This window comes from Micromesistius poutassou (assembly GCF_964030765.1).
Source record: "Micromesistius poutassou genome assembly, chromosome: 10".
Lineage (NCBI taxonomy): Eukaryota > Metazoa > Chordata > Actinopteri > Gadiformes > Gadidae > Micromesistius > Micromesistius poutassou.
The window spans coordinates 7,937,623-7,957,482 of NC_140280.1; the positions used below are offsets into that span (position 1 = coordinate 7,937,623).

The 19,860-nt window shown below is 43.6% G+C and overlaps 1 protein-coding gene across 1 annotated transcript; it reads left to right on the forward strand.

The window, feature by feature from the left end:
- Positions 1-8,656: 8,656 nt before the first annotated feature.
- st6gal1 (ST6 beta-galactosamide alpha-2,6-sialyltranferase 1) lies at positions 8,657-18,118 on the forward strand (the record flags this gene model as incomplete). Its single annotated transcript, XM_084473921.1, has 8 exons — positions 8,657-8,790; positions 13,435-13,641; positions 14,103-14,468; positions 14,820-15,084; positions 15,492-15,589; positions 16,643-16,744; positions 17,337-17,511; positions 17,847-18,118. The coding sequence occupies exons 1-8, from the start codon at positions 8,779-8,781 to the stop codon at positions 18,116-18,118; spliced, it is 1,497 nt and encodes a 498-aa protein (XP_084330047.1). The 5' UTR covers positions 8,657-8,778.
- Between the last annotated feature and the right edge of the window lie 1,742 nt (positions 18,119-19,860).

Genomic DNA, 19,860 nt, shown 5'->3' on the forward strand with positions numbered 1-19,860 from the left:
AGCCACCTCTACCAGGAGGACCAGGACAGGAGGAGGAGACCACCACAACCCTGCCCCCTGGAGCCACCTCTACCAGGAGGACCAGGACAGGAGGAGGAGACCACCACCACCCTGCCTCCTGGAGTCATCTGGAGGCAAGGCTTGTGCAGTCCCCCCCATGAAAACCTCATTGAGATCGGGAACAACACAGACTATTAACAGAGGAAGAGCCTGGTCTTAAAGATATGCATACAAATTCTTTCATACTGATTTCAGTGGGTGTCCGAGCATCATCTGATAAAAAGTTGTACTGAGAAAGGGAAGTAATATATAATAAATCAAAAAATATATATACACATATATATATACATATATATATATATAATAGTGAATGGTTTTGGGGATTAACGGTTCGTTAATGTTGGTTAATGGTAAATGTTTTTGGTGGCGCCACTGCGCCACTATGTACAATTTTAAAATAGTGCCAAGGTTTTGTGCTGGAAGTTTTAGCGAGGCTGTGTGGCGGTGCCGGTGTTCAAGCTCTCATTGGAAACACGACTAAGTTATGTTCCAATGAAGACGCACTGCTTTAAATGTATGGGGGTACTTCAACTGATCATTCAACTAAAAAGGTAGTTTGTACTATCAGCACGGCATTATCACAGCCCAACCCGGTATCAGCTCACTCTCATCACAGCAGCATCATTATCACAGCCCAACCCGGTATCAACTCACTCTCATCACAGCAGCATCATTATCATAGCTCAACCCGGTATCAGCTCACTCTCATCACAGCAGCATCATTATCATAGCCCAACCCTGTATCACGCGATTTCGTGCTCATACTCACGAAAATGAATCAATTGAATAATTTCCCAGAGCACGATTGTCCGACTTTTTCCATGCTACACAGAACGCAATGTACACCCATGCATTTTGAATGGGAGCGTTTCTCTGACTCCCATTTACACAAACCTAGATGAAGATGCATCACGTTAATAGTCCAATTCAGTAATTTACTCATTTAAGATATGATATGAATGATTGAGACAGTTTTTACTCGAAACATTAGCTCTGCTCCAAACCACAGCCCACTCGTTGCTGCCCCAAGTGTGGCACAATGTTAAGTATGGCAGTTGAGCTGCCGTAAATTGTGTTGTTTTTGTAGTAAACTTGGTTCCGCTGGCTAGGAAACAGACAGATATTCTAAGGGGCGCCAGAACAGCGCCTCCGCCTCCGCAACGACCCACCCATGTGCGAGGTTATGCTACTCACCCCCAGGCCACTATCTATGTCCCGATCATCAACTTCTCCCTCAGGTTAGCTGCACAACACCAGGACACACTCAAACATCTCAATGCATATATCTCTATAATCCACTCTTGGAAATCCACCATGACCATTTTCACACCATTCCCAGTAACATACACTGGACACCACATACCACAACCCACATCTTAAATCACTGGTCCTTACCTCACACACAATAGTCTGTTGTGTCACCTACCACGCCTCACCATAACCTTTTCATCCCCCACCATGTCTCACAATAACCCTAATCCTTACCCTAACCATAAGGTTCTGTCCCCCACGCCCTACCATAACCTTTTCATCTCCCACCGTATCTCACTATAATCTTCTATCCCCCACGTCGCACTATAACCTTCAGTCACCCACCCCGTCTCACCCCAACCGATCTGTGGCCTCTGCTGTGGACACCCACGATCTCCCCAGCCCTTACCATAACCAGCTCCCCTCCTCTATGCCTCACCTTAACCGACCCCCCTTAAGGCCGGCTGAGGTGGGGCTTCCGCTAGGAGTGTCTGGCTCCCTGAGTCAGGCCATCTTCCCCAACAGGCTTCCTGAGGGGACCCCTGACATCGGGAGTGGAGACCATCAGGGGAAATACACACACACACACACACACACACACACACACACACACACACACACACACCCTCCAAACTTCCTGGTGTGGGCCTGCTTCTCCCTACAAATCGCCAGCCACAGATTTTGAGGGGGGCAGCGGGGCATAGACTGATAGAAAGCAAAAGCACTCCGCCCCCTTGGGCTTAAGCATCAGGGAGCATAGTCCATGCTGGGCTAGGTCTCTCCTCGTTGACAGCAACGCTCGCTCCCTCCGTCACCTCCGACCTCGACGACCGGAAAAGGGCAATATCACAACCGTACAACAACAGGCCCTAAAATCATTAACCTCCCGTTATGAGATCATCATCAAACCGGCTGAAAAGGAGGGCCAAATTGTAATACAGGACCAAACAAATGATATCCTGGAAGCCACACGCCAACTCGAGAATACAGCATATTACCACCCCCTCGCACAGCCCTTGTACCTCCAGACGCAGATGATGATGAGGGAAGTTATTCATCTCATGAAGGCCATGCGTCTCAACACGGCTAAACAATCACACTACCCGTACATCCCTGATCTACCGCACGCTAGATTGTTTTACCTACTTCCGAAAATCCCTAGGCCCCCTAACAGTTCCACTTGTTATCCCTCCCGGTCGACCAATCAGTAAGGGGGCCTCACACAAATAGCAGCCTAGGGGCCATTGACCACCTTAATCCGCCACTGCTCACGGCACGACCCAAAACCCCTATTTCTCTCACCAGATGTATGTGTCCGGTTGCCAGGTTTCTGGCGCCCCCATCTGGCATACCTCTCTCACCTCCTCCTACGTAGCGAGAGAGGAGCATGGTATGGTTTGTGGTATCGAAAGAGGCGCTGAGGATGAGGATGGTGAGGAAGCCAGAGTCAGCAGAGAGATGTATGTCTAAGGGCGGTTTCTGTGCTGTGTTAGAGCACACACACACACACACACACACACACACACACATACACACACACACACACACACACACACACACACACACACAAACACCTGGATAAGGGCTGTCTGCTGAGGTCATTAACATAATCAATACTTAACTAAAGATGATTATGGCTGTGCATCGGCTGCACCTGTCCTCCACACTTCACACACCTCCACCCAAAGCTCAACGTCACTGTGGTGAAGGAAGAATACGGTGAATACTAACAAACCTACCTTGAATGAACCTTTCGTCATGTCTTCTTTTACTTAGTGGGGTTGGGTCTATCTTCTTCTTTTCACTTGCTGTGTGTGTGTGTGTGTGTGTGTGTGTGTGTGTGTGTGTGTGTGTGTGTGTGTACATAAGGGCGTAGCAGTAGAAACTGGATTGTTTCTAGAAGGCATAACCACTGTGCTAACCAGCGGGGGGATGTTGGAATGTTCCATCACAGAGCTTTTTCCACAGTGGCAGTCTTCTTCATCCATCAAATTTATTCTAGTGATTTATCTGGACATGCATACAACGTGCACACACATGAATGTGCACACGCATGAGTGTTCACATGAACCAGACGCTAACATGTGTTGTGATTGATGAGTGGAACAATTTTCACCACACTGTGGGGGCAACTGGTCAGGAATTAAAGTCACTTTTTAATCCAAAGTAACCAAGATAGGTGCTACAAGGGGAATGCTATATTACATTCTTATCCCCCTCTATATCATGTAGTTGGACATTGAGGTGGACTTTAGAGGTTTATTAAAGTTGAATCACAGCCTCTTTTTAAAACTATTTTTCAGTAGTAGTTTTCAGTAGTAGTAAGTATGATGATACGTTGTGTTTAATAATTAAACATCCATGTGACATCAAACTCCTGATACTCAATATTTAACATTTGTTATATTTTTCGTGCATGTAAAAATGCTTTGTTTTAATTGTCGTAAAACCTTTAATCACAGTTCCTAATGTTCTGTTTATTGTGTGTGGAAGCTGAATTACAGCCATAGAGATGCTGTGAAGTTCTGGCCTCAGTTCTCTGCTCCAACTCCTCTAGCCTGAGAGAGCTGGACCTGAGTACCAATGATCTGCAGGATTCAGGAGTGAAGCTGCTCTCTGCTGGAGTGGGGAGTCCACTCTGTACACTGGAAACTCTCAGGTCAGTTTTACTCACAAGGTTCAATATAAGACATTTAACAAAAACAGTAAAGTGGGTCAGCAGGTGCTTTGATTCATTTATATTTAAACGTAAAAGATATGTAAAGAATGGGAAGGGAGGGAAGGGAGGAATTGCATCGTCATGGTTGAATTCGCACCAAGTCGCTTTGGACAAAAGCATCCACTAAAGGAAAGTTGTAGCAATTTGCATGCTACACACCACCGTGGAGTATTTACTGGGCTCCTCCCACGACCAGGACTTATTGAGGTAACCAGTTTGTTGGTAGAGTTGGGAGAGCTATAACAGTCAGCGCAGGTGTTCTGTAACGGCATGTCAGAGCTCTCTGATTGTGTGTGGTGACGGCTGGTTTAACCTCTGAGCCTTGATTGGTCAATGCACCACTGGTATGCAGCCTCACCCAGGCCAAGAGTCTAATCAGTCTGACTCAGACCAGGTGAGGCTGCTTCAACCATCAACCGCAGACACTCCACAATGTCTTTTAATGTGATGTGAAATCCTGAACGGGACTGAACACAGAAAACAGGAGCGTACAGAAGAGTAGGGTTATCTTTAGGGTTAGGGTTATCTTTATGCAGTGATTTCTTTCTAAAATAAATACCAAAACAGGTAGTGGAGAACCAATAAAAGATATATATCTTTAGTATATGCTACACGTGAACCTCCTAAGATGGCGCAATTTGATTGGTTCGCTATCTTGGGATATTGGGCAATATCCCATGATTGAGATCTCAAAATTGGGATATTGTTTTCATCGCAAAATGTAAAGCTAATAAAAACAAATAAATCCCGGCAAAAAGTGTTATCTTGTTTATCTTTGGAGCGTTTACGTGTAGTATATACTAAAACAATTATTCACCTCAGGCTCTGTGAATAATGGGGAATAGCCCCCTCAACCTTCGGCCTCGGGGGCTATTCCCCACTATTCACTTTGCCTTCGGCGAATAATTGTTAAATATCTATATCTATATCTAGAGGTGGAAATTAACTAATAACATTTACTCAAGTAAAGAATTGAGTAAATTTTTTTGGTATTTTGTATTTTTTCAGTCTTTTTTAAAAACTGTACTTTTACTTTTACTTAAGTAAGTTTTGGTTGAAGTATTGTACTTAGTTACATACAGAGATGTATAGTAACGAAGTAGAACTACTTCACTACTGTACTTAAGTACTAAAATGCGGTATCTGTACTTTACTGGAGTATTATTTTTTTCTCCTACTTCCACTTTTACTTACATATTTTTGATGAGTTTAATACTTTGACTCCAATACATTTTTCATGTGCTGAATCGTTACTCGTTACAATTATAAAAATGTTATCCCATTGATTTCTGTTGGAAGAGTCATTGCTCGTTGGCCGGAAACGGAAAGGGGGGCTGTTTATGTTTGGTTGTAGTCTTTTCGTTCGGTTCTCCATCTCAGCAGTAGGGCTAGAACCAAACAAAAAGACTACAACCAAACATAAACAGCCCCCCTTTCCATTTCCGGTCAACGAGCAATGAGTCTTCCAACAGAAATCAATGGGATTTACAAAATGAAAAAATTAAAATAAACAAACACCACTAACCACTCGGTGAGTTGCACATTTCTGAAAACAAACGTTTAGGGTTGTTTTAAGGACACGTCGCCAGCTATTCTGAAGCAGGCAGGGGCGATTCTAAATGAGCCAAATACCCAAAACAGGACCAATAATCAAAATGTTCTCTATTTCATCCTAGACAAACCAGAAAGGGGGCTCAATGTTCAAAATACCGGAATTGTCCTTTAACTTACCCATGTTTGTCACTTAGCCGTTTTCTTGGAATACCCCTCTGGCCTTTGAGATGTTTTAGTTGTTTGTTTTTACATACACACTTGTATGTGGCCTTTGACAGATTTAAGACAGCTCTGTATTGTATTCCTGTCCTTGTACTGCTGCTACAGCCAAAGGAATTGTGTGTTCTTCAGTTTAAATATTCAAGGTAATATAAACAATATGATATTCCAACTTTTGACTGCTTTCTTTAATATAAACATAACACAATACTTGTACTTTTACTTTCAGTACTTGAGTAGTACATTTTAAAATAAACTACTTGCAATACTTAAGTACAAAACATTTTGAATACTTTAGTACTTCCACTTAAGTGGGGTGTTTAAAGAACACTTCTACTTCTACTCAAGTCACTTTTTTGATACAGTACGTGTACTTTTACTTAAGTCTGGGTCTCTAGTACTTTATACATCTCTGGGCATTGGTGCATTGGTGCATTGGCCTGAGATTTCTGAGTTCACCTAGCAACAAGCCTACCTTTCAGCCGTCAGTGCAGTCAGAGGGTGTAGTCGGTAGGCTGAATGGATAATGGCTGACTGTCTTGTTATGTCAAGCTTCAAAATTAAACTTCAGTTATGGACTTGAAATAGTTTTAGTAATTTTGTATAGGCTATTGAACAAATTATTTAGAGATAAGAGGAGTGTTAATATCACAGATGTCAAGCATATCACTCCTTCAAGTCAAAGTAGGCTATAGACTAAAATAGAAGGACTTAATGTATGTTTTGTTGGGTTTCAAAATCTTATCTTATGACAGGATGTAAAATTGCTATGACAGGATGTAAAATTTCTCAAAATCATTGTTCTAAGTTAACCCTGATTAGAGATTTTGGAACTCCCCTTGCAGTTGAAAACTTATTGGTGAGGCATTAAATATGACCATGAAAAAGGTAACTAGTAACTAGTACTCTGAGTAGGTTTTGAAAAGAGTGCTTTGTACTTGAGTACATTTTAGCTACAATACTTTTACTTATGAGTGCCTTAGATCGTTGTAGATGCACCTGCTGTAGGGCCTTGTTCATCTTGTGGCAATCAGGGCCCCAATGTCAGTAACTTTCTAGGTTTTAACGATGAAAAAGCAGACTTAGCCATAAATGGGCAATACGCCCACAAGTTCTTTCCTATGGGAAGAGGTAAAGTTAGGAAAGAAGAGGATGTTTTCTTGCTCTATGTCGGATGCTCCATGGACATGCTAGTTTTAAAGGTGTGGTGTGATTAGCCCTTACAAGCAGTTTTGGAAATCTGCCCCTTATGTCATCATAAGGGGCAAAAAGTGGGCGTGTCCACCTAGATGTGTGCTGGATAGATCAGTCTATCAGCCTACCCAGTGGACTGTAGCAAACGTTGCTCATCTATCAGTCACACATCTAGGTGGACACGCACACCTGTGATATCTTAAGGGGCAGATTTCCAAAACGACTTGACACTTCATCATTCTATTCTTGTTTGTGCTTCTTCATTCAGGCCTCCTTATGACTTACCCATTCATTGTAAATAATATAATATAAATATAAGAAATTCTTCGTTCAGGAGGATAAGACAGATTATTGGCAGAGATGATTTTACACCAAAGAGGACATATTTATGAATGAAGACATTGATTTTAGCTAATAGGCCCCTACATTACTTAAAATGCTACACAGTGTCCCTGTAAGTGTAGAGTAACTGGTCGCTTAGCTCGCTATACTTTCAAAGCAACTTGCCCAACACTGAATATCAGTTATTTTGCAACTAAATACTTGCAGTAAACTATTGTTGCCAGACAGCGGTGCTGTGGTAGTGGGGTGGAAATGTTCAAATGCTCTGATGAGATGATATGAAGGCTCTAGTCTCGTAGATATAATATATATAATTCCATGTAAATTATATAACTAATATGATAAAATATAATTTAATATAATATATGATATAAACGGGGATGATCTTGGTTACAGTTAGAAAACCCGCTGGGTCTGACTAATGGACTGAAAAGTGAAAACTATTTATTTAATTGACTTGGCGCCCCCTAGGTAAAATAATGTATAAATTATTTCATATTTAGAATAAATAAAGATGCACTTGTTTCAGTGGGTCAAACACATTCACTGTAACCATAGTGTAAACAGTTGTGTTTGGGTGACATGTGTGTGTTATGCTTTTGATTAGGTCAAGACATAGGGATACATGACAAATGGACTACATTTTATAACTAGCTTCTCTGTTCTTGTTGTGTTGTGTGGGCGTGCGTGTGTGTGCGCGCGCGCGCGGGATGTTTTCACAAACATGTGTATACAATAAGGTCACTCCACGAGCCTCGATAAAGGCTGCAGTTACATGGGAAAAAATACACCCAGAAATGCTGCTTTGGTTCTTGATATAAGCCAACAATCAGAACACTCTATGCTCTGATATCAACCAAGATATGTAAGATATTGGGGACAACTGCTCTCCACAGTCACAGCTCGTCGTCGTCGTCGTCGTGTATCTTCCATCACGTTACGTGCCTTGGCGCTGGAGGAGCTGCGCAGCTATTTCTGCGGACAGAGCTCCTGCGCAGCTCCTTCTGCGGACAGAGCTCACTGAAGAGTATTCCAGGAGGAGGAGGAGGAGGCTTGTCGCAGACCAAAGAGTCCTTAGGCTCAACAACACGCCGACAATTTCCTTTTGAATGTCGCCGGCGACGACAGCCTAAAAAAGATGATGATAGCGTCGAGTGTCGCGGGTCGGGTACCACGGCGGCGTCCTGCCATCGACGAATGTCTGCCTGTCAGAGGGGCATCACACAGACCGGTGGTCTGTTCATCGGGATAGATTGCATTGTATATGCTTGTATTCTAGTCTAGCTTCGAGTCAATCTGTCCACGTTAAAATATCGAATTATCTAGTCCTGTCCTGAAAGCTTGGAGTCGGTGAGATGAGGAGGCGAGTGGAGGAGAGCAGGTAGGAGAGTCACTAAGCAACGTCACCAACAAAGCCAGCGCTATCTGGAGGGTTCACCATGGTCTACAAGGTAAGAATCAGTGCTGGGGACAGTGGTTAGAACTCCCTCTTTTTAAAACTAATTCAAGGGATTTTGTTAATATTATTTTATATTTTATTATTATGTAAATATGCAAAGTAGCACTGTTATTGCAATTATTCCGAATGTAATGCCTATATGTGTAGTTTGGACGAATGTGTTTTTATTTGGGATACCCTAAGCTTAAGCTTTGACTTTAAACCAAACTTTAGAGTTCATGAGCTATCCACAAGAGGGATTGATTCACCAGCATCTCCCAGCCTCTCATGTGATGTGTTGAGCTAATATTGTACCGTTGTAATTTAGCATCATTAGAAGAAGCTGTTGTTGAACAAAACCTGTAAGTATTAACAAGGTCAAATTAAAAGGGCCCCCCAGCTCACACAACCCTGAGGGTCTACATATCCTTGGTGGGAACCACTGCATTACACCCTACACTCTTAACTGGTCACAGAAACGCTCTGCATGGTGTGAGAAGTGCAGATAAGTCTGGTTGTATCATGAAACAACCTCTTATTTGCAAGCCCAACAAAAATGCCACACTGAAAAAATAAGGATGGATAAGGAGGATAAAGGTCAGAGAACACAATGCCTCTCGATCCCAGAATATCAGAAGTACAACTTTCCTTCAACTTTCCTTCTCCTCTTCCATTGTGCCATCATATTACGTGTTCTCGACATCTCTCTTACTATCCCTTTCACCTACACATGCGCATGCACAAAGACACACACACACACACACACACACACACACACACACACTCATGTAATAGTAATGAGAGAGAGAGAGTGAAGGATTAAATATGAGACTAAAGCAGACAGTACGTGACCATCTGACTGTTCACAGTTCATGTTGTAGCTCTGTGTTTGCTTGCTCTGACATGCATTTCCATATGGGCATCTCCCAATAGGAACCCCATCAGTGGGGGTAGGAGTTAGAGTTAGGTGCGTTCAGGTCTTTATGGATCAAACTTGATCCATGTTGGGGTGAATCAAGCGACAGTTATCTTACATCACAATATCTTACATCACACACATTTTGTTATGTGTCACAAAATTTGTGTTCAATTTTGCAATATAAGGTCCAAAATTAACACTTGCCATCTGCATTGATGCAATATAGATTTGATTCAGTTAAATATTAGAATAATTGCTTGGCAATCGGTAAAAAGGTGACTTTTGTCTCCCTGAGATGGAGAGTTTCGATTCGTCTGATGCATTGTGCTTGAATGGTTGAGTCCTGAGGCAGGTATTACTGCCACATCAGCCAATACTTTGGATAAAATCCCTTTCCCTTTGTTATTATACTAATACCCATACATGTTAACCCCTACTTGGCACTTGTTAGTTGAGAATGGGAACAGAAAGTCCTTGATGCACACTCTACGGGTGCATAATGACACATGGGATACTCATTAATAATCCTATTAATCACAGGTTAACATGTGTATTAACCTGTGCATAATCGCAGTGCTTTGCAGTCATACACTTGTTTTTGTTCACTGCCTTATAGAATACCCTTCCATGAGTGCCTGAGGTTGCAGATGGTTATCGGTGCTTGAAAAACCCTGATGGTTATGTTAGGGTTAGGGTGTCAGACCAAATTCTCATTGGTCGGACAAACGCTGGTGTAAGTAACAAAAGGAGAAAAGCTTTTTTGCGGGTGGGGGGATGATGTGTAGTCTACCAGACAGTTAGCTCAGTGCACTGTGGCATATTTAGCTAATCTAGAGATAACCTGCATGCAGGAGGGAGGTTCTGACTTCTGACCCTAGGTGTTCACCCCGCTGGAGAAATGCTCAATGCCACTCAATCCCTCGAAACACGCAAACAGCATTCATTCGAAGCAACAGGGTATAGGCCTGCCTTTGGCTGCATTTGAATGGGGATTGCTGGTTTCTGTGCTTATATATACAAATATGGACTCTGTCGTTATATATATAGGGAAGTCAATATATATAGGGAAGTCAAGCGGTGTGTAAAGACTTGTAGTCAAGCGGTTTCTTAAAGACTTGTTTGTAAAATATATCCTGGTAAACAATGACAATTCCTTTACATACAACATTACCGTCCCTGACCACTGCCATGTCCCTCACGCTTGCTGTTATCCGGCTGTAGTTTGTCAGTAGGTACAGTCGATATTAACAGCAGATTGAACGGCATCAGAGCGTCTTTCTGCTGCAGAGCACGGTGGTTGATTTAGTCTGTTGAGTGTTGATGTCACATAACCTTGTTACCTAAAGGAGGAGGTTGAGAACAGGATGAAGGTGAAACATATTTATAAACTAAAACTGCGGGTCAGAAAAAGGATCTGGCAGGGAGAGGAGTGAGGGCAGGGAAAAGGTGTCTTCAACTAACAGTGGGGTTCAGAGAAGGGGCTCTGGCAGGGAGGGGGGAATAGCATGAGGCAAAACCATATCTAACAAATAATACAATCCTCAACTATAGCCCCTTGCAGGATCATTGAAAGTCCCTTCTAGGAGATCTTCCAGCGTCGTCTTCCTGGGAGGAGGTTGTTCAGCAGTTCTGCTTCTGATGTGTCTGCCTGGTCAGCAGGCTGCACTACTGCAGTGGGGGCACTGATACCTGCATCTCTCTCATCTGCTTCTTCCTGCACAGGGAATTTGATTTGTTTACTGCAGAGAAAGAAATAACCAAGTAAATCCAACCCGGTATCACGCGATTTTGTGCTCATAGTCACGAAAATGAATCGAAATAATCGTGTCCCAGAGCACGACTGTCTGACATTTTTCGTGCTACACAGAACGAATTGTAAACCCATGCATTTTGGATGGGAGTGTTTCTCTGATTTTTTTCTTGCTACATAGATGGACATTTAAACCAATGTATTTCAATTGGGAGATTTTCTTCGACTTCAGAAGGGAGGGGGGGCTTCGCAGATAGTACAGTACACCCTCTAGTTAATATAGTATAGTATAGTATAGTATAGTATAGTAGTTAGTAAATGTATGCGTCAAAACAACAAATGCAACAACAGGTAAATGCCGTGCATTATGGATAGTCCACAGACCATTTTCCTTAAACCCAGTCTTACCCAGTCCAACGTACATGTTCCTCGCATGGTCTGTGATGACATGATTAGCTCTCACTCCGTCAGCCTCTTCCCCAACGTCAGCATGCTGGCCCCACTGTGCGTTTAGTTTGAAGAACCAAGCGAACCATTTCCCAGTCTGTTGCGATCACGTGAGTTGTGATGTGATGTAACTGCGTGGCCCTGGAGGTCCAGCCGTCGGTTGGGATAGACGTGCTATCTGCCTCCTTAAGACCCTGAACCACCTTTGGTTTCCTTGTAAATCTCTGGCCTCGCCGTGTGGCTGTGTGCGTGATGGGATGCAGTATTCTGCCTCCAGTATTTTGACAAACGAAAACGACGAAAACGACGAAAGCCTTCCTTTTCAACAACGGAAAATGCCCCCATATCTTTTGCCATGAAAACACTAATGCTTCTCGTAATCTCCTTGGCCCTGTCACTGGTCAGGGTGAGTGGATGCAAATCTGCTTGTCAGCCTGATTTGACCTCTTGGCAATGTGCACGCAGGCGATGGTGAATTTGTGTTAGGGTTAGGGTTAGCTCACTATGGTGCAACATGTTAACATGTTGCATGGTGTAACATGTTGCATGCTGTAACATGGTACATGCTGTAACATTTTACAAGCTGTATCATGTTACAGCATGAAACATGTTAAATGCTGTAACATATTGCATTCTGTAACATGTTGCATGATGTAACATGGTACATGCTGTAACATGTTAGTAATCAGCCTCTAACAAAATCTGCACGCTATTTTGGTCTTGTCTGTGGTTTTCTCACAGTTTTCATTTGTAAACACAGGGAAGTTAAAATGCTGCCACACCGCTGACTTAAAGCTGGTTGGTGATGACTATCATGTCTCTCGGTCCGTCTGAACAACCAACCAACAATTAACAATTTACCAACAATAACACCTGCAATCAAAAATCTCTTCACTTGCGACTCACTTGCGACTTGCGTAGTGTCTAGTAGTATCTAGTAGTAGTAGTAGGTAGGTAGTAGGTCAGTAGGTTGGTAGCACCACGACACACACACACACACACACACACACACACACACACACACACACCTGAGTATGCAGCCCACACACACACACACACACACACACTTTTTATTTGGTGCTGGAATGGATTCTGTGAATTCACTGAATCATGTGGCAGCACCTTTCTGTCACTCTATTCCGGAAAGACTTTCTTATGTTGATTTCCTTCCTGTTTCCTGTTATTCATTCACTCTCTTTTGCTCTCTTTGGGCAGTTAATGCTTACAGGTTTACAGCTGTCTCATGCCCTCATTTTCACTATTTATATTATGTTACTCTGGGTGACTTTATTTATGTCTAGTCTAGCTGATCATTGGTACAAGCACAACACCGCAAACGGCCTGTGGGTCAAGATCAGGTCTCCCATGGTCATCGCACGCAACCAACCCATCAATTTGATCTGCCAAAGAGAGAGCACTCTTACGTAAAGCATTTTACACACCAAGCATAGGAAACACAATGTTTGTATTCGTGCTGTTTGATTGTTGATCTGGGACTACGGTCTAACATGCCCCTACTCTCTCTCCTCACTCTCTCCCAGATGACCGGGGCAGCGATAGACCGGGTCAGCCTGCTGTGGCGGATGAGGCGGCGGGCCCGTCGCGGGGCCTTCTGCATGGGCTTCTTCTGCATCTCCATGGCACTGCTCTACGCCCTGTGTGCAGAGAACAGCGTGCCCGTGACCGACGCCATCTTTGGAGTGCGCGCACGTACCCGGGCCCAGCCACGCACGCACTCTGTCGTCAAGGTACACAGCCTTTACAGATTGTCTTTACATTTGGACTTTACAGTTGGACTTTAAAGTCATTCCAGTCTGAACGGTGAGTCTTTACAGTCTTATCAGTCTTTACAGGTGGTCATTACAGTCTTAACAGTATTTACAGTTGTTCTTTACAGTTGGTCTTTACAGTCTTAACAATATTTACAGTTGGTCTTTACAGTCTTAACAATATTTACAGTTGGTCTTTATAGTCTTTACAGTCTTTACAGTTGGTTTTTACAGTCTTTACAGTCTTTACAGTTGGTCTTTACAGTCTTAACAGTCTTTACAGTTGGTCTTTACAGTCTTAACAGTCTTAATAGTCTTTACAGTAGGTCTTTACAGTTTGTCTTTACAGTCTTAACAGTTTATAGTTGGTCTTTACAGTTTGCTTTGACCGCCTGTTTCTCAGTCTGTTTGTTGACCTCTGACCTCATTGTCTCTGTCAGGTCCTGCGAGGAGGGACGAAGCCCCTGTACGCCGATCCACAGAAGCTCCCAGGCGTCGTCCCCGGCAACCCGAACCGACCAATCCCTGTGCTCTCCTCTACCAACCACACCCAGGAAGTGAAGGAGGCAGGCTCGAAGAAGAAAACCAGAGCGCGGGAGTCTGGCTTTTTTGCGTGGCTGCTGCCGCGCCCCTTCAGGCGAGCGCTGGAGACCCTGTTCGGAGGTCGGCGTCGTGGGGAGATGAGCGGGACGGTGGGAGACACAGAGTTCTTCAAAGCCCACGGCAGCATGGGCGAGGTGTGGGACGAGGAGATGTCCAGCAGCATGCTGGGCAGCCGGCTGAGGAAGGTGGTCCAGAACTATCAGGTGATGTTTATCATGTGATCATGTCATGTTAACGACGTGGCTATGTCCCAATTGGCTGATGTTCCCTATACAGTGGACCTTACATAGGACACTATTTAGGGAAGAAGTGGATCAGAAACTCAGACACTATACGTTATATGGCGGAAATGAGGAATGTGTACAAAATGGTGCTTGAGAGGAGAGTGGAACATCTCTAACGGAAGCTCATCCTCTCCTCCAGGGTTAGGATTAGATGATGGTCTCTAACAGCAGCTCATCCTCTCCTCCAGGGTTAGATGATCATCTCTAACAGCAGATCATGGGGTTAGGGTTAGACGAACGTCTCTAACAGAAGCTCATCCTCTCCTCCAGGCCATGAACAAGTACGGAGTGGAGAACACCGGGCCGGGCGGCGTCGCCAGCAGGCCCAAGCTCAGCGGCCCGGAGCTTCTGTGCCATCTGAAGAGTCAGGTACAGGTCTTGACCTTGACCCCCGACCTCCAGCCCTTCGCCTCACTGAGCTGGGCCTCCCAACTGCCTGACAAAGTGGTGACCTCTGAACTCGGCCCATACAAGAGGTGCGCTGTCGTGTCGTCGGCTGGCTCCCTCCGCAACTCCGGGCTTGGCAAAGAGATAGGCAAGATATGTTTTTGTATTCATGGTTAACGTATCACATCTTTTTATGACGCATTAATAACGGCACATACTCACACTGCCATCTCTTAATAGTTATTCAGGAACTACTACATTAACGCAACCAATTTGAATATGAACAATATAATAATTGTATGTTCCTAGCAAATCGCGTCCGTACAAATTAAGTGAATGTATGAGTGAATGTATGCACAATTTAATGAAATGTGAATATTTTTGGTGTAACAAAATTCTTCTTCAGACAACATTGTATGGGACGGTACACTTCCTTCCTTATGTAGAGCTAGCATTGGTTTTCCAGACCTACTGTGTGACTTTCCCATCCTTTCTTTAGAAGCACTGTTAGTCTTGCTTTGTTTAAAGTGACAGCGTTCTACTCTCTGCTCTCAGACTCTCACGACGCGGTGCTACGGTTCAACGCCGCCCCAACATCTGGCTATGAGAAGGACGTGGGCTCCAAAACGACAATCCGCCTCATCAACTCACAAGTAACCGCTCTTCAAATGGCATTTGGATAGTTGGTGTATTTGATGATTCAACAGTGCAGGAACATATGAAAAAACATATCAGATTCTAGTGTGTGTTTTTTGTACAGTACATACAACCAGGTAACCATTTTCCCATTCAAGTCCACAGGAGTATAACTGGGGGCACTATGCCATGAATAGACTCAATTCTAGCCTTTCATGATGCTTACTACCTTGGAAGTATTGAGTTCAACTCTGACGTATTATTAATAGCTGCACACTATAAGTGGAAAGAGGATCATATATTTAATCCACTGCCCCACTAATGCTGCACTTTACAGTACAGTTTTTTATCAAGAAGAGATTACTCTTCTCTTCACTGTTAAATAGGAAATTAAGCTGCTAGACTTAAATCGGTGAGTGTAACAGAATGTGATGAATGAAAAAAACTTATTTGGCCTTATTTGATCAGCTTTGAACAGCTTTTCTTTCTCACAATTCCTTGTCCATTGGGTCTTTTATTATTACATGGTTGATTGGAGATTTTTTTTTGATCAAAAGATAGATATTTGACAGAATATGAATGTCAATTAGCATAATATTACAGGACACTCAGGAAAATTGACATCTCAAATAATTAATTGAGTCAAAGCTCATCAGTAAGGCCTACCCATCCACACCTGTATGCATTGTGTGTGGGTGTTGGGCCTACAGGACTGCATTAGTTTTTCTTCCATGTTGGCTCATACTTTACTCTACGTTTCATCAACATTGTCCTTGATGCTGGACAATAGACCCTTTTCACAGAGGTTTCACTCATAACTGTCACTTATTGTGGGTCTTTTCCTGTTATGAACGAGGGCATGGGTAGCAGACTTAACTTCACTAGTTCGGTCTACTTCCCGTGCTCTGGTACGTAAAAGGAGCAGACCCACAGCTAGTGCTATGAGTTTGTCCTACGATGCCACCTCGTGAAAAGGCTCTCTTCGACCCAGTCAGTGGATGCCATGTGAATTGTGGACTGATTTAATTAAAGCGTTTCTAATGAGCCAGTGACCGATTGTTGGTGATTAGGTGATGGCGTCTGATGACCATCGCTTCCTGTCCAGTTCCCTGTACAGCACGGGTGCTCTGGTGGGCTGGGATCCAGCCCCCTTCTCTGCTAACCTCTCCCAGGTAAGGCCTGTTGCCAGGGAAAGGAGGGGATGTTGTAAGTAGTAGTCACGTCTACATGCATGTGTGATGGTGCACGTGTTGGATTTTTGACAATGTGTCCTTGGCTCTAGACGCAACACAAAACCTTTTTCCCAAGCCGTACACTGCATTGCATTAGAAACAAATGGACTTCTGGTGAACTACATGTCTACTATATGTCATCTAAGGGCTGGTTTTGTGATCCTTTAATCAGAGGTGTTCCCAGTGCCTCCCAAAGAACACCGTTGCCCTAACAAAGCCGCGACTACAACCCGTGTCGAGGTGTTTGTTTTTGTGCTAAACTCAACGTTTCGCAACTCCTAGCTGTTTATATTGATGAACTTGCATATTGTCTATCAGCGATGATGCTGATCTTCTTTTATAAACATTTAGAGCTTTTGAACTCCTATATCATTGTTGATTGTGTGTCCTCTAATTTGGCGTGTGACTTCCCACAAATACATTTGCAAATGCTGCAAAAGTAAAAATAATTCATTTGAATACAATTCTCCTGCCCCTGGTATGAAAGTGATCCTAGTAAGTGGAAACGTTTCAAAGTGCTCTTTCTCTTTAGTGGTACAACAGGACCGACTACCCCATCTTCGCTCAGTACCAGAGGTACCGGAGGCTCCACCCACTCCAGCCCTTCTACATTCTCCATCCACGCTTTGAGTGGCAGCTCTGGCAGCAAATCCAAGACAACATGGCAGAGCCCATCCAGAAGAACCCGCCCTCTTCTGGCCTGCTTGGTACATAACCCTCTCTTTTTGTCATATCTGTTGTAGTGTTTCCTTTCAGCTCATCGTCAGACTAGTGCTTATAAACATACAGATTGGGCTCGGATTGAGCTTGGTGTTTGAGCTTGACCATGGGTTCATATCATGGTTACTAGCAAAGGCCTACTGCCTGCCCTACGTCATGTTAATAAACACTTTAACCTTTTCAATTAATTTAAAGAAATCATCAGCTGGTCTAGCTTTACTGTTTTAACTGTTTATCTCGACACTCTGCTACACTACACTACACACGTGTGTAGTGTACAAACCAGGACTGGTGTTCATGATGTCTGTGTGTGTGTGTCCAGGCACGGTGCTCATGATGTCCCTGTGTGAGGTGGTGCATGTGTATGAGTTCCTGCCGTCCCGCCGTAAGACGGAGCTGTGCCACTACTACCAGCGGTTCTACGACGCGGCGTGCACGCTGGGCGCCTACCACCCGCTGCTCTACGAGAAGAACCTGGTGAAGCGCATCAACCAGGGCACCGACCGGGACATCTTCACCTACGGACGGGTCACGCTGCCGGGCTTCAGCACCCTGAACTGCACCCTAGCTCCGGGGAAGGCCCCAGGCCCCTGAAGGCCCCAGGCCACCCACACACACACACATACGCGCTCACATACACACACACACACACACACACACACACACACACACACACACACACACACACACACACACACACATATGCACACACATAAGCACACACATACATACACACACACACACACACACACACACATATGCGCGCACAGACAAACACACACACACACACACACACACACACACACACACACACACACACACACACACACACAAATGCACACAAGCACACACACACACACACACACACACACATGCACACACACACAAACACACACACGACAACAACAAAAACAACATACATACAAATCACAACATGTATGCAGTTTGTCTGTAATGCCACACGCTTTCAAAATGTACACGTGTGTGTATGTGTTGGTGTATGTGCGTGTGAACCAATTGCAGCCGCAAATGCATGAATAATTTCATCATCGTTTTTGCAGCAATGGACAAACAATTGAAACTAAATGGTGAGGAGCGACACACCTTCAAGCCTCTGCAACAGCAAAGGGAAAGATGTACCATCACTGTTTTAATGTTCACTGTGTTCTGTGTGACCACATTTCCAACATGGGAAGAGACCTACATAGCAGACGAGGACAGACACACCACCACTTTACAATCGAATGATTAAATGTGCCTGCTCTTTCACATATAATAGCTGAGGAAACGATTCACATTCACATTGCAACATGTAAATAAACTGTCATGTGTTATTACGTCCACTTTGGGGTGCTGAAAAGCTGCTCTCTGTCGCTGCAACCCTGATTTTCTGCAATGAATGTCTGCATGTCAGCCCGTAGTTACTGATTTTAGGTCAAAGAAATCTACTGAAATGAACCCCACAGCCATCCCGATGTGACTAGTTTTAGAAACGTAACCTACATGTAATATGAAGAGCACGGAACAGAAGAGACCTGATGTTCTCCTCAGAACTGCTTGGGATCGGAAAGGACGTCGTCCACAAGAACAACGGGAGGATGAAAAAGGGTTTCCTACTATCTGAAATGTCACTTTTTCTTGGGCCATTTTCTTAAATAATTTTTAGTACAATGTAATTATTATGCTGCATGGTATTTATCCCAACGTATTGCACTGATGGAGACGAGGGGTCTGAGGTTCTGATGTGTTGGACTGGAGAGGGCCTTATTGTATCATACTATATATATATATGAGGCTCTTTTATGTTTCCATATGCATTCCTCGTGTGACCTCGATGGCAAGGATCTTAATGTACAGATAAAAAAAAGCACTGTTCACTGCCAATTGGCTAACAAAAGAAAATATATTTTAGGCTGTAGGCCTAATAACCCTTTAGTTTGTTCATCTCTGCTTTTTGTTGCATTTTCCTTTGAACAATCCCCTTCATGTAGTATGCAGGTTATTTTTAAATAATATTCATGAAGGAACATTACAATTCTTAGGTTTAGAGATCCCTAGGACAATATCTGCTATTTATGTAGATACCTGAATTACTTAATTTAATGACATGAAAAGGCGAGATATGTCGATCTTGTATAGTCTACATTTAAAAGAAAAATGTAACCCGTGAACGTTGTTTTGGTCTTTTTTGTTCGTCGTTGCCTATACACTGAAGGCATTTACTAACCCTTTACAAAAAAACAATTGTAGCCTAAGTATATCCTGTTTGTTTTGGGCCCAGGGTTCAAACAACCGTGGGACCGTGTGTAGGCCTACGATATGTCCTCATTCCTCCA